This window comes from Saccopteryx bilineata, chromosome 3 (genome assembly GCF_036850765.1).
Source record: "Saccopteryx bilineata isolate mSacBil1 chromosome 3, mSacBil1_pri_phased_curated, whole genome shotgun sequence".
NCBI classification, from domain to species: domain Eukaryota; kingdom Metazoa; phylum Chordata; class Mammalia; order Chiroptera; family Emballonuridae; genus Saccopteryx; species Saccopteryx bilineata.
Genome location: NC_089492.1, coordinates 248520722 through 248543769, shown reverse-complemented (window position 1 = coordinate 248543769; position 23048 = coordinate 248520722). Strand labels below are relative to the sequence as shown.

The 23048-nt window shown below is 54.3% G+C and overlaps 2 protein-coding genes across 12 annotated transcripts in view; both read right to left on the bottom strand.

Moving 5' to 3' along the window:
- The window catches only part of CZIB (CXXC motif containing zinc binding protein), an 88215-nt gene extending 80327 nt beyond the window's left edge, over positions 1–7888 (bottom strand). Inside the window, exon 1 of the mRNA XM_066269163.1 lies at positions 7884–7888. The gene's annotated coding sequence lies outside the window, so the exon portion shown is untranslated. The remainder of the gene's footprint in view (positions 1–7883) is intronic.
- The window catches only part of LRP8 (LDL receptor related protein 8), an 80364-nt gene extending 57689 nt beyond the window's left edge, over positions 1–22675 (bottom strand). For all 11 annotated transcript variants that reach the window (XM_066269145.1, XM_066269150.1, XM_066269146.1 and 8 more), the window contains exons 1-2: positions 22413–22675; positions 21528–21647 (exon numbers count right to left, since the gene is read on the bottom strand). In XM_066269145.1, coding sequence (XP_066125242.1) covers positions 21528–21647; positions 22413–22530 — 238 coding nt within the window. In that variant the 5' untranslated portion in view covers positions 22531–22675. The remainder of the gene's footprint in view (positions 1–21527; positions 21648–22412) is intronic.
- Positions 22676–23048: the final 373 nt, after the last annotated feature.

Sequence of the window (23048 nt, the reverse complement as noted above, 5' to 3'; positions counted from 1 at the left end):
CAGAGAGAGAGAAGGGGGAGAGGAGCAGGAAGCATCAACTCCCATATGTGCCTTGACCAGGCAAGCCCAGGGTTTCGAACCAGCGACCTCAGCATTTCCAGGTCGATGCTTTATCCACTGCACCACCACAGGTCAGGCCCTGCTGTGTAGTCTTGAGCAAGCTATTCACCTGTTGGATAAGGTGGGTCCCACTGCTCTCTGAGCCCCATTCTTCCTCTAGTTCATCATCAAGAGCCACACTGGGGAGACTGGAGCTGGAGGATAGCACCAGCACCCAGGCAGATGGTTCTGGGGAAGGTTTACAGGGTTGGGGAGGGCACCAGACTTTGTCTGGAACCCCACGTCCTGGCCTGTTCCTCAAGGAACCTTGGGGACATGTGGCCCTGATTATAGCGTAACAGTCGCCTCCGGGCCAGGCCCTCATCTGCCCACTGATCTGGAGGTTTACAAAGCCCTTTGCATACACCTCCTCATTTAGTTCTCACAACCACCCTCTGAGGCTCAGAAAGGGAGAGGATGGACTCAGGCCTTGACACCACAACTCTGGCCAGGCCAGCGGCCCCGCTGCCTCCTCCGCAAAATGGGAAGGATCTGCAGCGCAAGTCCTGACCTTGCCCTCTGAGCAACCCTGAGAAAGGCGGGTGGTACCCTCTCAAGAACCTCTCTGAGACTCCATGAAAACCCAACATCAAAAAGGTGGCAAAGGCGTGAAGTGCTGGCCAGGACACCGGCCCACTGGAGCAGAACGAGCGCTTACTGCACAGGGAGCCCCGGAGCCTGCACTCCAGCCCTGGCCCCTTCACACGCTGGCTCAGTGCCTGGGAGCCTGAGTTTCGCCATTTGTCATACAAGGGACAAGAATCCCATCCTGCCTGCCCCTTGCAGGCTACTCATGCACTTGCTAAGTTTACCCCTGCCCCACCACGGTGTGGCTTGTTCGTTTGGGACCACTACTTCAGCCAGGAGGGGATAAGAGGCTGTCCCCTCTCTGCACATGGCCCAGGCTGACTCACTGCACTGAAGAGCCAGGCCTGGGCACAGAGTGTGCTCAGGCAGATGTGCAGACCCTCAGGCCCAGGTGCACAGCACACATTTATGCAGAGAGACACACATTTTGCACACTCAGATGTATACTACACACCAAACATACTCAGACACACATGCCACATTGTACACACATCAGAGCACACAGACCACACATCCACACACGCACAGGTGGCTTCATATGATGCTCACTCACTACAAATAATCATAGATTTTCCTGCCTCTCCCGTGTCAGCCAGATGGTGGGATTCTCCCAGAGGGCTACCATTTAATGCTCTAATTAATTTTTTAAAAATTCTAGGAACCCAGAGCATGGGTTTGTTCCAAATGTCCCAGGCATGGCCCAGGCTGAGGCTAAGGAAGGAGGCAGGTCATGGGGGAGAGGAAAGGGAGGGGGGAGGGCCAGAAAGGGAGAGGGGCTCTCATTGCACTCAGGAGAGGCTGAGCACTCACCTGGAAGGTTGCTGCCTAGCCTAGCAAGGGAGGCTAGACTCAAGACATGAGCCCAATACTGATTCCAAGAGTGCCCACGACCTCAGACAGGGAGAGAGCCCTTCGCAGCATCCCTGGCAGGGCAGTCTGACCCAGCCTGCACATCTCAGCAGACAGGCAGCTCAGTCCCTGCAAGGCAACCAGGGCTCCCATCAGACAGCACTGCAGTTCTGGGCCCACAACCAGATCCAACCTTGGCCTTTGTGTGAATCCTACTGTGTGACTTCAAGGCACTGTGAGAGCAAATAAAGTATAGAGCCACTGCAGTCTGCTGTGTGAGATGGATGAGCTGGGCAGATGATGGGCTGGTCCAGAGGGATTTGCAATGCTCACTGCCCTCCGGCTTACACACCTCGAGGAACAGGGAGCTCACTATGTCTCCAGGAAGCCTGTTCTGACTGGACCAAGGTCCACCCTCACCCAGGTCTCCGGGCCAGCCCTAGCCCATTCTCTGGGTACAAGGGTACGGTGTTTCGGGTTGGCAGCACTGGTCCTCCAGGCCTTGCCTCTGCCTTCTCTGGGGGTGTGTTCTCTGCTGCCGAGTGTTTGGGAAATGCAGCAATAAATTTACAGCCTCACTTATGAGTAATTTGCTGTCAGGAGCTCTGCGTAAGCAGAGCGCTCAATTAACAAGACTTAATTAACATTAATGTTGTGACAGATCTCAACCGGAGTCGGGAAACCCCCCATCTTTGCAGTCCAGGCCTCGCCTGCCGCTTCTCTGCTCATGTGGGAGGTGAGAGGCCCAGGGGGGCTCTCAGAGCCGCTGAAAGACATGACCACGGGGGCTGCCTCTCTCCCAGGATTAGGAGGGATTTGGGATCTGGGGGCTGGAGGCTTGAAGATCAGCACAGGGAACCAGGAGCCTCTGCAACTCCAACTACAAAAGAGCTTTCAGGCTGAGCACTTTGCCCCTGCCTGGAGCAGTGGCACACGTACAGGTCTGAGAGTGAGAGACCAGGGTTTGAATATGCCACTCTTGGTGACCTACCATCCCCATCAGCAAAGGGGACAGGACAAATCCCTCCTCACAGGGCTTTTAGTGGATTCATGAGTCATGCATGGAGCACATAGGTGCTCTGAGACCTTCATTTCTTCCGCTCGATCCTAAGCATTGATGGCTATGGTCCCTGTGCTCATCATCTCACTTAATTCTCCCAATAGGCCTTTGGGGTAAGGACTTTTATAACCTCACAGTATAGATGAGGAAACCAAGGAACCAAGAGAGGAGGTGACTTGCCCATCATACAGATAGTCAACAGCAGAGAGGGGACCACAGCACCCACTACATCCACTGAAGAGCCTCTGGAAGGATCCATAGAGCCAAGGGGAGGACAAAGGTCAGGCCATGGGGGCCATGCCAGGATGGGCACATGTTTGTGGAATCCACCTGTGAATGATGGAGGAAAGGGAGAACTGTGCTCATTGTCAGTGGGTATTCCACCACAGAGGTCCAGGTACCTGATTTTCAACCACTGAGACTTTATTAAGCTGTCCCCCAGAGCCAGCCTCTGCCAGGCTCTGAGAAAGAGGTGATGCAGGGGCAGGTGCCCTGCCCCCAGGATCAGAACCACCTCTTACTCCTCTCAGCTTTCCCCAGGGCACCTAGCCCAGCCTTGGCCCAGGCAGGCACACTATAACTTATCATTAATGGTTGCCATTATTCATATTAATGGAGAAGATGCCTCCAACCAGAGTCAACTTCAAGCACCAGCAAGAGGCCCAGCCCTCCCCCACCCATCCCAACACATCAGGCCATTACCCTGCACACCGGTTGGGTCACTGGACAGTACAGATTGTTAAAGTGTCCAGGGAACAGGAGGGGCTCGCCTGAGGGACTACCCAGCTGGAGTCTTGGTATCAAGAATCTGCCTGGGAATAGTGTGGGGAAGAAGGAGGGGCTGGGGGCTGGGGCAGGTCTACCTCCATAGTGTGACTGCTTTTCAGCCTGGCAAGCCCCATGTACTCCCAAGCCCTACCAAAATGCCTGGTTCCAGGAGGCCTTCCTGGACCCTCTGCCAACCTCCCACCTCCTGACTAGCCATGACCTTGAGGGAGCCACTCATTACCTCACCTCATTTCTCGCCTCTGTAAGATGGGAGACAAAACTGCCCATCATATGGGGCTGATGTGAGGATCAAATGAATTATCTACCACCTGGCACTGAGTGAGGGCTCAGTGAGTGACAACTGTGGTGACTGACAATGTGGAAATTAGTGCAGTAAAGACCAGCCCTTGCAGGGGCCCCTGAGGGGCTCAGGGGTGTTTCCAGTCTCTATAAGGCTGCTCTAAGGCAGAAGTGGGCCAGGGGGTCTTTGTATGGCCCTAGTGACAAGCCTGGGACCCATGGGGCCTCTCAGGACAGAATCAGATGATCTTTGTTTCTGGAAATAGAAAAAAAGTGAAGTCTCTGTCCCGGGAGGTACGTAAGCAAGGGGTCCATCCACTCACTCAACAAGCATTCACTGACCCCTCCTCTGTGCCGAGTCCTGTGTTGGGTGCTGGGGGTGGGGTGGGGAAAGAGAGCATGAGACCCGATTTTACATGGAGAAACCCACACCCTAAAAAGACAGGAGATGCCGAAGGTGCCTAACAGACCCCAGGTCAGGCTTGCTACTCCCTGCACGTGTGTCAGAGCCTGGAGAAAACAGAAGAGGCACTTTGCCATGAAGGAGACCTGGGAAACCGCTGGGGCAGCTCAGCGAGGGGCTGAGCTCTGGCCCCACAGACATGAGGCTGGGTTCCACTCTGCTCTGAGCCTCCCATGGTCCTGTGATGCCAAAGGCTTCCCAGTGCCTCCCAGTGCCCATGCTCTCCCCGCCCTGGTCCACCTTGACCACAGATCAGGGCCAGCCCCCAGAGCCCCTGGCTACCCCCGATGGGAGGGAGGGGCCAGCCGGCACACAGTGTGGAAGAGGAAGGGGTGGCTGTCTCGGCAAGGGCAGGGCCAGTCCAGGCAGGTGGTGGGCTCACCCCTTGCCCACTCTCATGCACTATAGCATCCATGCCCCCCCAACCACGGTTCCCGGGGAGCTGGCTCCAAGGAGGCCCAGCAGCCAGACCACCAGCTGCTGTCCCCTCCCCATACAAAACCTGGTCACAAAGCACCCTCCCCCCAAATCTGCCCGCCTGCGGTGACAGCCTCTTGGCACCAGCTTCCCCTACCCTCCATCTGTCAGGAATTGGTGCAGACAGACTGTGAGAACCACAAGAGTAAGTAGAGACTCTGCTTGGACCCCTCCCCCCTGCCTCTCTCGTGCTCTCCCCCCACCCCTCCTCCCCTCTCTCCCTGCCCCCTGGGTCTTTCTTTCCTTTCTGACTAACTGCATCTTTCCTGCTGATAAAGACATTGACAAAGTGGGAGTAGGGAGGGGAAGAGGACAAGCCAGCCAGTGACCCCCACTTACTTGTAACCTCCACACACCACAGCCACAGCAAGCAAACCATCTGTCTTCATCCCTTACCTTCTTCCTGCCCATTAAGGAGTCGAAATCCTGTGGGACTGTGGGCTCAGTGTCCCCAGCTGTACAACTGCGCAGTCAATCCTGCCGGGCCCGCCTTGCAAGGGTTACTAGGAGCCTAGAGGCAATGTGTGGAAGGGAGCCTCGAGCGGTGTTTGGTGTCCCCGCTTCTTCCTATCTAATGTGGGAATGAACATCCGGCCTGCCCTCCTCTTGGAAGTCGAGAGATCAAAATAGTGCAAGGACAGAAAAATGTCTCGAAGGATACAAATTGCAGCAAAAATGCAAAGCAAGGCGGTCAAGGTAAAGATTCTCATACTAATGTGAGGTGCGCAAGTCGGTGCAGGAAAAACTGAGGCCCAGAGAGCAGTCGACTGGCAGTGTTAGAGGCAGGATTGGGACGATGGCCAGGCCTCCTGGGCCTGTCCACAGCAGCACCCCAAACGAATGCTCGGCCCTGGCTCCTCCTTTCAAGGGGCTCTGTTTCTTCTTCAATTCCTCTAACACATGAGGAAGAAATCAACTTTTTACTTTTTTTAAAAAAAATTTTTTAATTTTATTTTATTTATTCATTTTAGAGAGGAGTGAGAGAGGGAGACAGAGAGAGAGAGAGAGAGAGAGAGAGAGGAGAGAGAGAGAGGAGAGAGAGGGGAGGAGCTGGAAGCATCAACTCCCATATGTGCCTTGACCAGGCAAGCCCAGGGTTTCGAACCGGCGACCTCAGCATTTCCAGGTTGACACTTTTATCCACTGCGCCACCACAGGTCAGGCCACTTTTTACTTTTTTTAAAGTGATCGGTGACCAACAGGCAGCAGAGCACACAAATAATGGGGAAACCCTACTGCAGACCTGGGGGGAGGCAGCCGCCAGGGTTCATGGGATATGGTGAGACTGCCGTAATGTCCCATTGGGCAGGGGACTTTTAGTTTAAAAACCAGGACAGTTCTGAGCATGCCAGGACAAGTTGGTCCTAGACCCTGTGTGGGAGTACACACTTACCCTGTTTCCCCAAAAATAAGACATCCTCCGAAAATAAGACCTAGTACAATTTTTTTTTCAAGCTTAGAAATATAAGGCCTCCCCTGCAAATAAGACCTAGCATGTCTTTAGGAGCAAAAATTAATATAAGACACTGTCTTATTTTCAGAGAAACAGGGTAACAACACCAAAGGGCTGGGCAAATGTGGTGGTGAGTATTTCACAGAAAAGAGAGCAAAACTCCTGCTTGCTCCCTACCCCTGTGAAGCTTGGCCCAAGGCCCCAGAGACCAGATGGAAAGGAAGTTCTGGCCCAGCTGCAGTCCGGTGGGGCCATGTCTCACCCCAACCCAAGGAAAAGGGGGAGGGGCCTTGGAGTCTCCAGCCCTTTCATAGTCAACAAAGCTTGAGGTTTAGAGAAGGGAAACCAGTTGCCCAAGGTCAGACATTGAATTAGGTGGCCACCGTTTAGAAGACAGGGCCTACTTTTCCATCTGTAGATACTCCCCAGGTCCTGGCAGGGCACTGGCACAGACAGGCCTTCAGTGAATTCTGGAGCTCAGACTCAAGACTCCAGTCCACACCAGATGCTTCCATAGGACTCACAGAAACACCCATGTCTGGGTACATGCAGCGTGAAGAATGGAAACACAGCATAGGGTGGATGGGAGGGGCACTGGGCATCCGCAAACCAGAGAGAACCCACCCCTCCTCCTTCCCCTCCCTCTCCTTCACAAGTCCTGGCCAGGACCCCATGAGGCCTGTGGTCTGGTGTTCACGCCAGACTAAACCAGCCCGTCCCGGTGCAGAGTGGTGAGGATGGAGATGGAGGGAAGCACAGGGCCGAAGCCCAGCGGAGGCCCTGGAGGAAGGTTTCCGGATGGCGACTCTCAAGATAAAGCAGGGTCAGACAAGCAGAGGAAGGCCTTCAGGCAGAGGGGGAAGTGCAGGTGAGAAAGTGATGCATCTGTGACATTTCTCCCTGTTGAGGTGTGGCTGGATCGTAGAATTGTGAGGTTTGGGGGACAAGTGGATGGTGAGGTCTGGGGCTGGAGAGATAGATGCCAGATGCATGTTAGGACTTGAAGGGCCCTGAATGTCAGTTAAGCAGACTTGATCCTGAGAGTGGCGGACGTCACTGTAGGATGCTGAGCAAGGGCAGGACAAAACTGTGTGTGCTTAAGAGCACTCGGCTGCAGCAGGGAACGCTCTGTGCTGATGCAGCAGGCCAGCGGGCCACAGTGGGAGGGGAAAGGATTGGGACCGGCAGGTTGAGGGGAGGGAATCTAAGGACTGTGGCTGTCTTAAGTGAGGGAGAGTGGGGCTGTGACAATTCCCAGGTTCCTGACCAAGGCCCGGGCGGTGTCCATGCTGTGGACTGGTAAGGGATAGAAGAGGTCCACCTCAGCCTCCAGTGTCTGTGTGCTGGTCATCATAGGGGCTGGGCACTGCCACCCTGCTGACCAGGAGACCAACCTGTCTGTACAGATGGCACCTTCACCTCCGGCACAGCACAACTTCACCCTCTGCTTCCCAGGGAGGTAGGTTACAGGCAGCCAGGGTTTACGGAGCCCAAGGCTGTGTACAGCCCGCCGGGCCCTGAGAAGCAATGGCTGAGAGAAGATAGGCCTTACTCAGGCCACATACTATGTTAGCTGTCACAGCTGGGAAGGAACCCTGAGAAGGCTCAGGGTGAAGGTGCGAGGGAGTCTCTGTGAGCAGAGACCTCAAAACAGAGCTGGGACCAGAGGGGACAGGACAGCCACAGAAGGCAGATCTGGGACTGAAAGGAAGACAGATTTTCTAACAGGGAAGAGCTGTCCAGGGATAGAAGAGGATGTCTGGTCTCTTAGTGAGTTCCTTGTCCTTGGAGGTATTCCAGCAGAAGGTGGAAACCCCTCCATACACCCCCATCGTGGGCTGCGGAGGGAATTCCCACACTAGAATGCAAGCAGGAGGTTGCTTTGGCCAAATGAGGATGCTGCTCCAGCCCTAAGAGCCACAGCTCACTCATTCATTCAGTCAACACACGTGCACCAAGGCCTGCTCTGCCATGCTGGAGACAATGGGCACGGGGGTGTGTGGGGCAGAACCAGAGAAGCCTCTGCTCTCACCCCCCCGCCCTCATCCCGGGGGCAAGGCTGGAGCAGGGCAGGGACAGAGGATGGAGGCACTGGTTGCCCATGTCCGAGTCACAGGTCTGTATCCTCTCCTCTGTAGGAGCGAGCTGCCTTATCTTCTGTGGCACATTTGGGGCACAGGGCCAAGGGCTGGGCAGGGTCAGCATGATGCAACCTCCTCCTGCACCCCACCCCTCCCAGAGGTCCCTGAGGCTCTGGGCTCATTTCTAAATGAGGTCCCTGGAAGGACTCTTCCTAATTAAACTAGGACAGTAAGTTATGGCCTGGGACCCGCTGGGAAGAAGGAGGGGAGACAAAGGAGCCTTTAGGGGGGCCCTAGGCCCTCCCATTCTGCCCAGCAGTGAAGAAGCATGGCACGGGAGGGAATTCCTGAAGTACAGACAGGAAATGAAGGTCATAGACACCTGACTGTTATCTGTGCCACAGGGGGGCCTCTCAGGGATGAGGTGACACGTCCAGGAGCAATCAAGGCAGGGGACCTGGGGTAGGGGGAGGGTGGGTCTTCCCATCTACGGCTCCCACTGGCTGCACAGCAGAGGTTTGGAACCAGGCCTGGACGGAGCCAGGGAATCTGAAATTCAAAAGCTGTCCAAAGTGACAAACTCCTGATCCAGTCCTAACTGCTTCCTAGTACAGGTGGGGACAGCTCAGGCCACTCAGCAAATCAGTGACCAGGTGAGGCTACCCAGTTCCTGGTGGGGCTGAGAGCCAAGGGGTGGGTGGGAGCAGCAGCAGGGTTGTTACCGGCACAGATAAGGGAGGGAGAACTCCGCACAGTATCTGTGAGTGTGGGAGGGGCCAAGGCCATGGAAACTCAGGGCCAGGGTCTCCAAGAGGAGGTGGCCCAGGGAACAGGTCCATGGCCACACAGGCCAGCAGACTTCTGTGCCCTGGTGTGGCCCAATTCCTGAGGTAGGAGGGACTGACTGGCTTCACAGGACCCAACAAGGTTTTAGGTACTTTATATAGGCCAGAAATTACTTGGTACCCACATTTAGGGTTCAGGTTCAAGGGACTTGCCCCCATACCCCCCAACTAGGACATGGAAGACTTGCAGGGGAACCTGGGTCTGGCTGACACTGGGAGGCCACATTGTCCCTGCTCCCTCCGCCCCTTTGAGAAGCAGAGAGCTGTGGCCTGAGAAGGGGTGGGGGTGGGGGGACGAGGAGAGGGAGACAAAAGAGTGTCACATACACAGCTCACATAAAGTCTGCTCTGCTGACTTACAGGTATTAAAGTATCAACCTGGTCAGACTCAGCAAAAATAAATAAATAAACAGGCAGAAACTCGGGAGTGGATGCAGGTTCAGGTCATCCAGCTGGTCCTGGCTTTGTGTGCACGTTTAGACCGTGTCCCCTGTGTAAGGCGCTGGATTTCCCAGTCCTGCCCTGGGCCTCCTGGCCTCAGAGAACAGAGCAGCAGCTCCTTAGACCACCCCCATCCCCACCTGAGGCCTGGCTGTGGTGGACTCCTGTGAATACCCTGGCTCTTGGCAGGGCAAGTAGGGGTAAAAGAATCCCAGAGAATTAGGCCAAAATGGGCCTGGAGATGTCTGGCACCCCACAAGCAGAGACCCCAAGAGGGGTAGGGGCGGAGCAGAGGTGGGCCTGTCTTCTGGGTCACAGCGTTTACATCAACTTCAGCCCTCTAGGTGGGGGCTGGATGGTGGGCTCGGGCTGAGGATCGGCGGGAGAGGCTGCCGTGGCGGGGGGCAGGCTGGGAACAGAGATTGCTGGCGCCTCTCCAGCTACAAATAATTCCTCACCACAAACAGCCAGTGGGGGGCTTTGGTTCGGCTTGGCTGAGCCGCCTTGGCCAGCGTGGGAGGGGGAAGAACGTCACCATGGCCCTGCAGCCTCTGTGTGTGCATAAGAGTCACCTCCCTCTCGGTGCACCCCTCCTTAAGCACACGCAGAGCATAGGCACGTGCGCTGAGAGAGGGCTCCGAGGTGATGTCGGCAGCAGATGGCAGCTCGGGGTCCCGGAAGTGGAGAGGGAGAGAGGAGCACTGGCCTGAATGTCCCTGCTATTCGCTCAAGCAGCTTAACCTGGGCCTGACGGGGCCTTCCTGCCTCTTCTCAGCTGCCAACTCTGATGTTAATTTGGACCCACTGTTGAACCAAGGCCCCTCCTGCATAACTAACTGTGCCAGGCCTGCCTGGTTAACCAGTTCTCCTTGGCTCCCTCTGCTTAGCCTGCTCTCTCATGTCATGTGGGGAAGCAGCCACCTCGGGGCCCCCAATGCAGATGAGATGATTCCTACAGTCCCTTCTCACCGGAGAAGCTGCTGTTGTCCCAACTGGCCAGTTGACCTACATCTCTCCTGCTGCTATTTCAGCAGCTGCCCTCTTGTTGTGTCCTTGGTGGAGGAGGAGGAAAGCGGCCGCAGTCCCTTCTAGTCGGCCGTTCCTGGCAGGGTTCACAGGCTTGGGAAGGGGAACGAGGATCTCGTTTTCAGGAGCTGGCTCTGGGCAGAATGCTCTACTCCAGCCCGCACACCTCCGTGAGCTGGGCTCATCATCCCATTTCACAGACCAAGAACCTAAGGCTCAGAACCTAAGACCCACACCAGGGTCCCCCTGGCTAGTGGGTCATGAGGCTGGAGGGCCTGACTCTGTTTTTCTTCATCACTCCCTTGCATCCAACCCAATCACAGGCACAAGAAAAAGTAGAAGGGAAAGTGGCCCAAGGAATCTGGAAGTGAACTGTAACAAGTCCAGCTACCCTCTCTATCTGTCTGCCCAGAATCCACCCACCAAGCCAGCCAAGCTCCAGCTAATAATCCTCACCAGGCAGTAAGGAGCTTGAGGCCAGAGGTTTCCCATGCCCAGGTCAGCACTGGCCCTGAGCCCCCAGCACCAGGGAGAAGGAGTCTGCTCAGAGTGCTGGCTGCAGTGTAGGTAGAGCAAGGTCCAATGGGTAAAAGGGAAATGAAGTGCAGAGAGTAAGACCCACTCACACAGGGTCACACGGCCAGTTGAAGGTGGAGACAGAACAAATTGAATGCTGTGGAGGAGATGGCTCTACAAATAGCATCAGGATGAAGACCAATTCTGTACCCTTTTGTTTTTGTTTTCTATGTGGGAGTGGGGAATCCTTGGGCCAGAACACAAGGATCCTTTCTCTTTGCTTTGTGTGATGAGATCTGGTTACTTTGTCTGTCCTGTGAACCAACCCAGGACAAGGTGGCCCTGTGCTCAAGGAAGAAGGAAGTCCTGTGGCCGCCACCCAACTGGGAAGGGCCATGGGGCACTGGGTGTGTGCGACGCAAAACACTCTCCTCGGGAGAGAACAACGAGGCTTTCCCAGGAAAATGCACACCTTCAGCAATCCCTTCGGTAAGAATTTGTCTTAAGGAAAGAATCAGACAAACACATTAAGATGTAGTTCAAGGATGTTTGTCCCAGCGCTGTGTGCAACAGGAAACACATAGAATCAACTAAACATATGTCTATCAACAGGAGACGGTTTCATTAAACTAGAATGATTCATGCTACAGAATATTATCTAGTCCTCTAAAACAATGATATGAACCTACTGTTATTGACATGGAGAGATGTAAGGCCAGTAGCCACGGCCACCATCACAGCTGCCTGGCCCGTGCAGGTTCACACTGGATTCAGACAGACGGTAATGAAACAATGGAGCCAAGAACTGGTGGGCCATTATCTTTAATCCTAGCTTGCACCCGGCGGGAAAGTAAAAACACACACTGGGCTCCAAAACCCACTCATTCAGTGCTCACAAAGCTACTGACTTATCCGAGTTTCCTAGAATCAAAGGTTTCTAACCTCACCAGTCTATTCACCTCTGTTCCCCATCTCCTTCTCTCTACACAAACTCTGCACAAACTGGCTTCTCCTTCAGCACTCCGCCATCTTGGCTGCCTCTCCTCTCCTCCACGTGGCCTTTCTCTGCTCTCCTTTCTCTGCTCTCTCCTCTAATGCTAATCTCAGGAACTGAGAGAGCAAGCTCCCGGTCTGCCCCCATTTTATAGTGTAGAAGTCAAAACCTTTAATCCAATATACAAACAAGGAAGTCTCTGATACAAAGTCACTTATCTGAAGCATAATGGGATTCCTCATAAGATTGCACCACCCACATCATGCAACAGTCAAGGGTGTGGGAAAGGCTTAGTTTTAAAACTATAATGACCCTGCCTGCTTACAGCCTTTCCTCCACACCCAATACAAACTGTAAGCGAGCAAACATATATATCATATTTATAAACTTATTTGACCAAGAAGGGACGTGTATGATGTGGGGAGAAAAGAATTGGCATAATATATACTCATTTTTTTTTAATATGTATGTGTTTATAACACACCAGCTCACACACAGAGGAAAAGCTCTGGGAGGATACACTGCTTCCACAGTAGTGTAGCCAACAGTGATTGTCACCATCGTCTTTTTGCTTTTCTAATTGTCTACTTGTTTTATTATTATTATTATTATTATTATTATTACTATTACAAGTATAAAATTAGTCTTATATAATCAGAGAAGTTACTTCCACTGGAAAAATTAATCAAATGAAGCCAGTCTCAGTTTCAGCATGACTGATGATTAGCTGTGTGGCACTGGGTGACAGCCATGCCTCCCTGAGCTTCAATTTCCTCATCGGGAAAATGGGGGGGGGGGAGGCACCCCCTGCCTCCCAGGTGGCTGTGAGGCACAAACTGGAAAAGGCCATACTGTGGCCTCACAGACTGAGAGGGTGAGAAACTGTGACAGTCTTCAGAGTGACTGGCATAAAGTCCCTTGTGGCAACTCAAATGGCCACATGACCACTCGCATGGACTCCCAGATTCCAGAGAAGCTTTGGGCTGTCTGTCCTGCCATGCTCCAAGGGGTAGGTGTGTGGAGGCAATGAGGGGTCATAGGATCTGCGTGGATCTGGCAGCCCCAAAGCTCAGACTTGCTGGGTGACTGTCAGTCACCAGAGGGCATTCTAAGGGACCTGATAATTGGGTTCCACACCCCTAAAGCAGCCAGCCTGTGGGCATCTGGGCTAGGCCCCACTAGGGACACAGAGGGTGCAGTGGATGGGGAGTTTCCAGTCCGGGCCCCTGCTGAGCCACTCTGGCTGAGCGGCTATTGCTGAGGTCTGTGACACACAGCAGCTTGTGAGAGGAGCCAGGGTGAGCATGGCTGGGGATTAAAAATGCTTGAGGGCATGCAGGGACCAGGGCTGCTCAGGAGGGAGCCAGTGTACCCAGTGGCAGGGCAAGCTAAGGGTGACACCTGGAGTGCCTGGAGAGGCAGGGAGGCCGCAGCTCACCCTGTACACTGTTGTGACTTGGATGTGTGAATAAGGAATGTGTAGCAATTCCTTTCACCTGCACCAGACTTTACAACCAGATAGGCTTGGCCCAGTCCTACCACTGACCAACCAGGCCACTGGGGCAAGTGAGCTTTGGCTCCCTCTTGGCGCTGGCTAAAGGCGGTCTTGTATGAGAAAGCCTCTCGAAGCAAACATGCTCATTAATTCTTATACAATCAACATTATTATTTTAGGTGAATTTCCAGCAATCCAGGGCTGGGCAGGTAGGGCCTAGCCAGGGGTGGTAGTGCAGCCGAACACCCCAAAGCCCTTTGTGTGTGCAGAAGTGTGTGCCCAGCACTTAGCCTGGGAACACCTTGTTCCCTGATCCAGCAGGGGGGAGGACGGGGTGGCAGGCGGGTGCTGCAGCAGGTCGGAAGTGGGAGCATACTGTTCTGACTCGAGTCCTGCCCAGGAACTGAAGACTAGTTCTGAGACTGGTTTTCTCTGCTGACACTTGGAGCCAATCCAGCCACCAGGGCCTTGTTTCACCTTCTGAAGCCTGGGGCTGCAGAAGCCCCCAACTTTGCAGGGTGAATGCTAAGAAGCCGCATGCAAGGAGGCAGCCAGGCCCTACGTGACTGCCAATAAGTCGCTGTGCTCTCTGGGCTTCAGGTGACCCAGCTCATACAAGGGGGCCTGACTATGATCCCTAAGACACCCAAAGCCCTTTTCCAGCCTCAAAAGCCCTCAGGGCCTTCTCAGAAGCTCCTGGCCCCCACATCTGACCAATATCAGCTTCTCACCCTCAAAAGTGAGTGACAATTCTTCAGTCCCATTTATTCATGCATATGCCATCCCCCAAATGCCACCTCTGTGCCAGGCCTGGTGGTCCTATGGTCCTCCACCTCAAATTGCTCACAGACACTCCCAATCATAGGAGCTCCTATGATAGGCTAAGAGAAGGGTGCACAAAGCCACGGGCATCCAGACACAGGAGAGTTGGATAACACCAGGAAGATGAGGAAAGCCTCATGGAGGTGGCGATGAACTGATTTTGAAGGAAGCAGGGAAGGACACCCCAGCAGAGGGAAAGGTATGTGCAAAGACCTAGAGCCAGGAAATTGCATGGGCGGTTCAGAGAAATGAAGACTACATTTTTTTTTTTTTTTAACAGAGACAGAGAGTCAGAGAGAGGGATAGATAGGGACAGACAGACAGGAACGGAGAGAGATGAGAAGCATCAATCATCAGTTTTTCGTTGTGGCACTTTAGTTGTTCATTGATTGTGTAGGGCTACAGCAGACCGAGTGACCCCTTGCTCAAGCCAGCGACCTTGGGTCCAAACTGGTGAGCTTTTTGCTCAAACCAGATGAGCCCGCGCTCAAGCTGGTGGACTCGGGGTCTCGAACCTGGGTCCTCCACATCCCAGTCTGACGCTCTATCCACTGCGTCACCGCCTGGACAGGCAAGACTACACTTTGAATAATCTTGTTGACTTGGGCTCTTGTACTTCTCTGGAGGCAGGATGGTAAATGGGGAATGATACTCCTAGAGCAGCTGGGGCTGGCCCTCCTTGAGGTCACCTGCATCAGTGATATATCATTGGGTCCCCAGTTTCCCTCTCTGTACAAGTGGAAGTGTTATCACCATCTCCCAGGCAATGGCCAAGAGAAGCCTTCAGAAATGGTGGAGTCATGCCCTGGAAGGCTAGGAAAGGGGGCTTTATGTTGGGGCTCTGTGGAGTCTCCAGAGATAAGAGTTCTTCCTGACCACCGCCCCATGCCCCCAGGCTGGAAACCTGTAGGCCAGCGAGGCACAGCTGGACATTGTGGCCACCTACCCACTTCCTTCATACCCGCTGCACCCCAGGTCTCTGATCCCAGCAGTGTAGACAGAGAGCTTGCAGAGGAAGAGCCTGTTTCCAGAGCAGAAAGACCTGGGTCAAATCCTGGCTCCAACACTTAAGAGTCCTGACATTGGCCAAGTCACTTCTCCTGTTTGAGCCTCATCTTTAAAGTGGGAATAGTAATAAAGCATCCTCATAGGGTTGTGAGGAGCAAAGCTAGCAAATGCACATTGCCCAACATTGTGCCAGGCATGGGATAAACAGCCAATATTTTATATCAGTAATTTCTTGGAAGGAATTATTTATTTTGGAACCCAATGCCCAGCACAAGGCTGGCAGAACAAACAATGTGAAGAAGAAGAAGAAGGATCTGAGACTCAGGGAAGAACAGGGACATGATCTGGGAACTCAAGGACTAGGAGACTAGAGGATAAGGGATTAGGGAAGGCCACCTGGGGGAGGTGGCATCTCTACCAGGCCTTTAAAGACTGGGTGCTCTGGATGTAAGGCACCTGTGGGGCAGGTGGCATCAGTGCTGCTTAGACCTGGGGTCCCAGGGCCTGGCCCCACACCCTCCCATAGGCCCAGGACTGGCTTCTTGGGGGCGGCCTGGGGGTATGACTTCTCACCCTGGGGCCAAGAAAGCTTCCACTTGCTTATATCCTTGGACAGGGACAAAACACAAATGAATCCACACACTCCTGCTGCATCAATCCTCGGGGTTCTCCCCTCACCCTCTCTCTCCCTGCGGCATCTCTCGGGCTTCACCTGCTGCTCACATTTCCCCTAGGAGGGAAAACTGCCAGGTCAGTCACCCACAGACAACTGGCCGGGAGGAGGCCAACCGGCCCCGAGGCTTCTTGTACTTAGGGTCCTCAGCAGGCCGGAGAAAGCCAAGGAGCCCTGGAAGGGAATGAGGTCGCAGGAGGGCCCGTGGGAAGGGCTGTGGGAGAGCCTTCAGCAAACACTCCCAAGGCCTGCCAGGGCTTGCCCCTGGGGAACAGACCTGGGCCTAGAAGAGAGGGAACTTGGGGCCTGCGAGGCAGAGCCTTAGAGGCTATTGGGCTTCCCCATTCCTAGGCCCAACTAGAGAGGACAGAAAACCAGCCTGGGACAAGCACAGGCCTGAGAGAAGCCATCCTCTGCCCCTCCTAGGGCCCTATTCATCAAAATCAACCAGACCTATTTGACACATTTCTTCCCATGGCCCCTCCCTGGGCACCAGTTCCCCTTTCAGGCCCCAGGCTGAATGGCCTTGGGGCGATCTCCACTGTGGCTGAATCAAGCCCCAGCTGCAGAAGCCTTCAGACATCCAGGAAGCAGGGGTGTCTTAGTAGTTAGGTACCTAGAACAATCACACTCACTGCTATTCATTGAGCATCTACCTACCAGGCACATTATCTCACTGAATCCTCACATCATCTCTGGGAGAGAGAGACTATTATCATTCTCCAGGCCATTCTGCCAGAGGTGGCAGAAGCTTCGAAACCAAGTGTGTCTGACTCAGGTCCCCATTGAGTTGCAATTTCAACACAGGTCCCTAAGTCCCTCTCTCAACTCCTGTATCTCAGCCTTGGAGAGAAAGGGCAACAGGGAGTCATATGTCAGGAACATATGACTCGCGAGCCCGATGTGGCTCTTTTGATGGCTGCATCTGGCTCGCAGACAAATCTTTAATAAAAAATAATAATAATGTTAAAAATATAAAACATTCTCATGTATTAACAATCCATTCATTTCCTACCGCTCATGTTCATGGTTGTGGGTGGCTGGAGCCAATCACAGCTGTCCTCTGGGACAACACCAAATTTTTATTGGATAATACCTAACGTACATGGGTCGTTGTATGGCTCTCACAGAATTACATTTTAGAATATGTGGCGTTCATGGCTCTCTCAGCCAAAAAGGTTCCCGACCCCTGTTCTAAGGTGACAAAAAGAAGGTAGTCAGGTAAGGGAGCAGAAAGAGTACTCCAGGCAGATAGAATTGGATGTGTAGAGACCTGGAGGTGAGAAGCAGTAGGAAAGCAAGAGTAAGACAAAAGCTACAGTGTGGTGTCATAGGCTCAGAGGAAGAGACAGGAGTGGGCTGGAGGGGAGAAGGCATCAGGAGCTGGTCACAGAGTCTCAGGACTCTAAATGGTGGAGTTGCCTGGTCAGATGAGGAAACTGAGGTTCAGAGAGGAGCATCACTGCAGGTGACTCCATTCAAAAAGGAGACGAAGCTGGACCTGGTGTCAGGGGTGTGAGAACGGGGCCAAGGCCAGCCACACACTGACGGGCATATGCAGCCGCAGCCCCAGCTGGGAGCCATGGCAGAGTTTTAATTATTTACAAGGCTGCTTCCCAGAAGGCCTCAGTGCTCCTACAGCCTGGCCTTGCCCGGATAATGGACTCTCAGCCATGGGAGACTTCATTGCGGCCATTCTTTATTAAACCTAGGATGGAAGGGTGACGGGGGCTGGGAGAACAAGGCAGCCTAAAGAAGCCAGAACAAAGTAGGGGAATCTGAGCACAAAACCAGTCCACTGTATGCCCAGCCCCTCGGCCCATCCACAGAAACAGAGTTTTTCCCAGAGCTGGAGGAACAGGGGTGGGGTTGATGTCATCTCAAGATGGGGAAACAGGCCTGGAGGGAGTTTCCCAAGGTCACCAGCTAGTGCCTGAGAAGCACAGTTTGGTGCCTGCATTCACACCCTAGCAATTTTGCTTAAAAATCATATACCCTTGAGCTGGTTACTTAACTCTCTTGTGCCTTTGTAAACTGGGAATAATGCAGGTACTTCATAAAATTGCCCCATTGTGCCCTGGCCGGTTGGCTCAGTGGTAGAGCATCGGCCTGGTGTGCAGGAGTCTCGGGTTCGATTCCCAGCCAGGGCACACAGGAGAAGCACCCATCTGCTTCTCCACCCTTCCCCCGTTCCTTCCTCTCTGTCTCTCTCTTCCCCTCCTGCAGCCAAGGCTCCATTGGAGCAAAGTTGGTCCAGGCACTGAGGATGGCTCCATAGCCTCTGCGTCAGGCGCTAGAATGGCTCTGGTTGCAACAGAGCAACGCCCCAGATGGGCAGAGCATAGCCCCCTGGTGGGCATGCTGGGTGGATCCTGGTCGGGCTCATGCAAGAGTCTATCAGACTGCCTCCTCGTTTCCAACTTCAAAAAAATACAAAAAAAAAATTGGCCCATTTTACAGAATCGAGAAGCATGAGGTGATGCTCATAGAATCTCAGCATAACAAGCACTCAGTAAGTGTTGACTGTTGTTGTTACTCTCAGAGCAAAGGGCTGGCCAGAGACCAGAGCCCCCATCTGTGCCCTCAGACAGTAAGGAGCAACAGGAAACTTAGGCCAAGGGGCCAGCTGGCCTACGTGAGCCAGGTCCACAGCCAGGGACCGATTCAACTTCCTCTGGCTGGGCCAGAGCTGGACTTCCTTGAGCCTGGCCTTCCAGCTTATACCCCCTTCCTATACTTTGAAGGTCCTTTGAACTGGGAACTGAAGCCCCATGAGCTTTTCCCTTCCCCATCCTGTCAACTCCATCCAGTATTACCACAGTGCCAAGTCCCACCTGCCATGGCTGAAGATCAGGATTTTGAAGGCCTTAGTTGGAGTGCTGGCTCCAACCCGAAGCAACTGTGTGACTTTGGGGACATTATTTCACCTCTCTGAACCCCAGTTTCCTTCTCTATAATATGGGGACTATACTGCCTATTTTTAAATGGTAAGCCCTGATGGGAATAGTATTAGTTATCATCTTTCAAGGCCTGGTATAGCTGTCTGCTCCTCCAGGAAGGCTTCCTGTGCTTTCTCAACACAGCACCTAAAGCCCCTACACTTCTTCAAGATTTCTCTTTGTGTCTCCTACGGGCCCTTTCTCAAGACCTTGGAGGTATGAACATTCATCTGTTCCCTTATCTTTGCCAGTCCTGTGTGAAGACTTTCTATAGGTATAAACTGTGACAGAGAAACAGCTACCCCCATTTGGCAGATGAGGAGGAAACAAGCTCAGAGAAGACAAGCCTATGGAACAAGCCTGTGGAACTGATATTTAGCATTAACAGCAAAGCCCCCAACCCCTTACACTCAAAGTTGTCAATGTTATTTGGTTTTGTTCACTTCCTGCCCATGACTCCATCCCATCTATCTCAGAATGTAAATAGGAAACCAGATTGGCCATCAGAGCTCCCCGGTCCCATCTGGGTAGCCCAGCCACCCACTACTTCACACCTTCATCTTGCCCAGAGCCTCACATGAAGATAAAAAGTGGCAGGCCCAACATTCAGAGTATGACTTTCCAAATCATAAATCATCCTCCTAGATCTTTCCACACTACACTCCCCACAGCAGCAAATAGTGGCCCTGAGCTGGGAGGCAGGTAGACATCCTGACCAAGTTCTGTACTTCTCTGCTGTGTGACCTTGGACAAATCACTCAACTTCTCTGAGCCAGAACACTCATCTACAAACAGGATGATAATAAAAATATCTGCTCTTCACTATCACTCTTGCAAGACTGCTGTTATAAAGAATCAGGGAGATAAGGTAAAACTAGCCCAGAAATTCAGTGTTTATTTCTCTTGCTATCCTTGGCACTCCTGCTGTAAGGAGACCCCAGAGAATAACTCCCTGTGATGAGACTCATAATATTTTTACCTCAGCTCAGCCATATTCATAATTTCAATAGTGCTAGGAAGTGGTTGAGTCATGATTAGGCTAAGAAATGTGGAGTCAGATGAATTCAAGCTCCAACTTAGCAACTCCATAGCTGTGGGGCAAGTAACTTCCTCTCATGCCTTAGTTTATTTAGCCTGTAAAATATAACTATTCTGAAGATTAAAGGGGTTTATATAAGATGAGCAAAACTACACAGTTGGCACACAGTTCAGTCAGCACGTGTTTGTCTCATTATTTCCAACATTTCTAAAACTGTTCTTCCAGGTGGTCAGGTGAGGAAACTGAGGCAGGAGGAAAAGATGTGACCCAGCCACAGAGCCAACTCTGGGCTGGGTTTGGGCTGGGTCTGAGAAAATGAGCTTGGAGACTGACTGGCAAACCCAGTTTAAAACAACAACAACAAACAAAACAAAACAAAAACTTGGAGGACTCAACAGTGTCAGCCCAGGCATTTCCTCTAACCCACCCCTACCCTTGCCAACTGCGTGGAGCTATGGATCTGTCCACCCATCGCTCTCTCCAACAAGCCTTGTTCTCCTTGGCCAGAAGGGTGGGCCTATTCTCCAAGTGCCCAGTACCTGCACACAACCGGCGCCCAATAACTGAGAATGAATGACCGCCTAAGTCTATGTTTTTTAAAATTTTGTTTTTCTGTTCCTGCAACTACACTCTACAGTAGCAACTAACTGACTGCTAACTCGCTTCCGGTGCTACAGACATCCGAAACCACGCGCACCTCAAGACGGAACTTCCAAAGCAGTCGCCCATAGGTATATAAACAGCACACTCAGAAAATATCGCCCGCAACCAACACATTGTCGGGGGTTCACGCGTGGCCTTGGGATCCGCGGATCCCTTCCAGGAAACAAATTCTTCCTCCTGGCTCCCTCTTTTCTGGTCTGCCCCAAGATTCATGCCCGAGTTGGTCTGGCTGGAGATCGATGTCGGCTAACCAGGGTGGCACAAAAGAGCTTCACCCTGACTAGGCAGGAAAACAGCGGGAGTCACTCCAGGGCTCCGCTTGCACCTACAGCCCGCGGGACTCGCGTGGGGGTGTGGCCGGGGCGGGGCCAGGACAAGGCCCCTGATCCCTTTGCGCCCGAAAACTACATACCCGCCAGCATCACGATTGGCCGCTCCGGCCACGGGGGCCTATGGGGTGGTCCTTGCCCAGCCAATCAGGGGCCCCGGGGAGCCCATTCATTCACAAAAACCTAGCAGAAAAAGGAGCGCGGCTAGGCCTGGAGCTGCGTGGAACTTTGAAACACCCGCGCGGTCCGTGGAGCGGAGTCTGGAGTCCGCGAGGGCCGGATCGTAGGAAGTTAGATGTGTGCAAGGACAGCTGCGTTCCCGTCCACAGTGCTGGCCCAGCAACCCGGTATGGCGTGCCCTCCTCCTGGGCCACAGTGCCCCCGCTCCGCCCCCAACCGCATTAAGACTCGCCTGCAGCCCCCCTCCCACCTGATCGCTAAGAGCCACCCAGCCCCAAGGAAGGTGACGCCCGGGCTGCTTCTCGGCTGCCCCGCTGCTGGGGTGAGGTCCACGCAGGTGGCCCGGCGGCAGCTGTTGCCACGTGCGCGCTAAGCATGGCGTCCCCCACAGTTCCCTCCCTCCCCCGCTGGCCACTCACGGCAGTCGTCCTCGTCGCTGTTGTCCGAGCAGTCATCGTCCTCGTCGCATCTCCACACAGAGGGGATGCAGCGCTCGTTCTGGCACCGGAACTGGTCCTCTTCGCATACCTTGACCAGCCCTGAATAGGGGACAGGGGGGCGTGAGCCGGATTCGTGTACTATGCAGTCCTGGCAGCGGGAAGGGGTTTCCTGGGGTGAAGGAATGGGGGCTATACAACGACCCGGGGACCTCGGGCACCCTCGATCCAGAGGAGGGGAGGAGGGTTCCTGGGATAGCGGGCAGCTCCGTGGCATGACGAGGCCAGACACTTACAGTCAGTGTCACAGGACTTAGGTATACCCCCCCCCCCCATTCAATCACACTCGTCCACACACTCGGCCTATAGAGATCCACGCAGACACAGTCCACAGGGAGTCCCAAAACACGCCTCGACATATGCCCTGGGCGCTGCGGGCACATCCCCCTCTTGCACGCAGCCCCTCTTTCTCCGCAGCGCGCAGGGGTCCCCGGAAACGCATTGTCAGGCTGGGAAGTCGCCTGGCTCTGCTCACCGCCGCCACGGAGCGCGCGTGTCAACGAGAATCACACAGTCCACCTGAAATCATCAATGACTAGCCCCCAACCCCCGCAAAGTTGCCGTCCTGCCGGGCCCCCACTGCGCCCATCCCCCCGGAGCAGGTGCCGGACTGTAGAGCCCACAACACAGGGAGCCGCGTGGGCGGGGGCAAATTAAAAGATAGATGTGTCGGTAGGAGCCAACCCACAGGGCGCCTCTGCCAGTCCCGGGCTGGGGGGCCCTGGTGCAACCGGCTCCCCGGCCACCGGGCCGCGCTTTGTTGGCGGCTACGGCGGCTCAGATTGGCCGGGAACCCGCCTCACGCACCTTGGCTACCGTGCAGTGGATCAGCCGCCGCCGCCGCCGCCGCAAGATGCTGGAGTCGCAGCAGCAGCAGCAGCAGCAGCGCCAGCGGCCGGAGCGCGCCCCGCTCGGGGCGGCCCATGGCGGGCCCCGGGCTCCGGCCGCCGCGCCCTGCGCACCCCGTGTCGCTGCCGCCGCCGCGCTTCAGCCCGCAGAGTCCTTGCCACGGCGCCGGGGCTGCCGCTGCCCCAGCCACCACCGCCGCCGCCGCCGCCGCCCGCCCCGGCTCCTCCGCTGCATTTCAAGCAGGTTCCGTGACGCTCGGCGGCGGGGCGGGCTCAGGCTGGGCGCGCGGCCCCGGCCCTGGGCTGCTGCCGCCGGCGCGCGCACCCCCTCCCGCTGCCGCCTCCGCCCTATGTCCCTCGCGTTGCTGCTACCTCTCCCTCCTCCCTCATGTCCTTGGTCCACTCCTCCTTCAGCAGGCTCTCAGTGATCCTGCCCAGGCAGCATGCTGGGCACTGCAGACTCTGGAGTGAGCCAGGCGAGGCCACTGTCCCCAGAGGTAGCAGATGGTCCAGGGGAAGCAATACAGGCTGCCTGGAGGAGGTGACCGACTGATGGGAGACTGAGGGAAGCCTAAGAGCGAACCTAGGCGGTAGG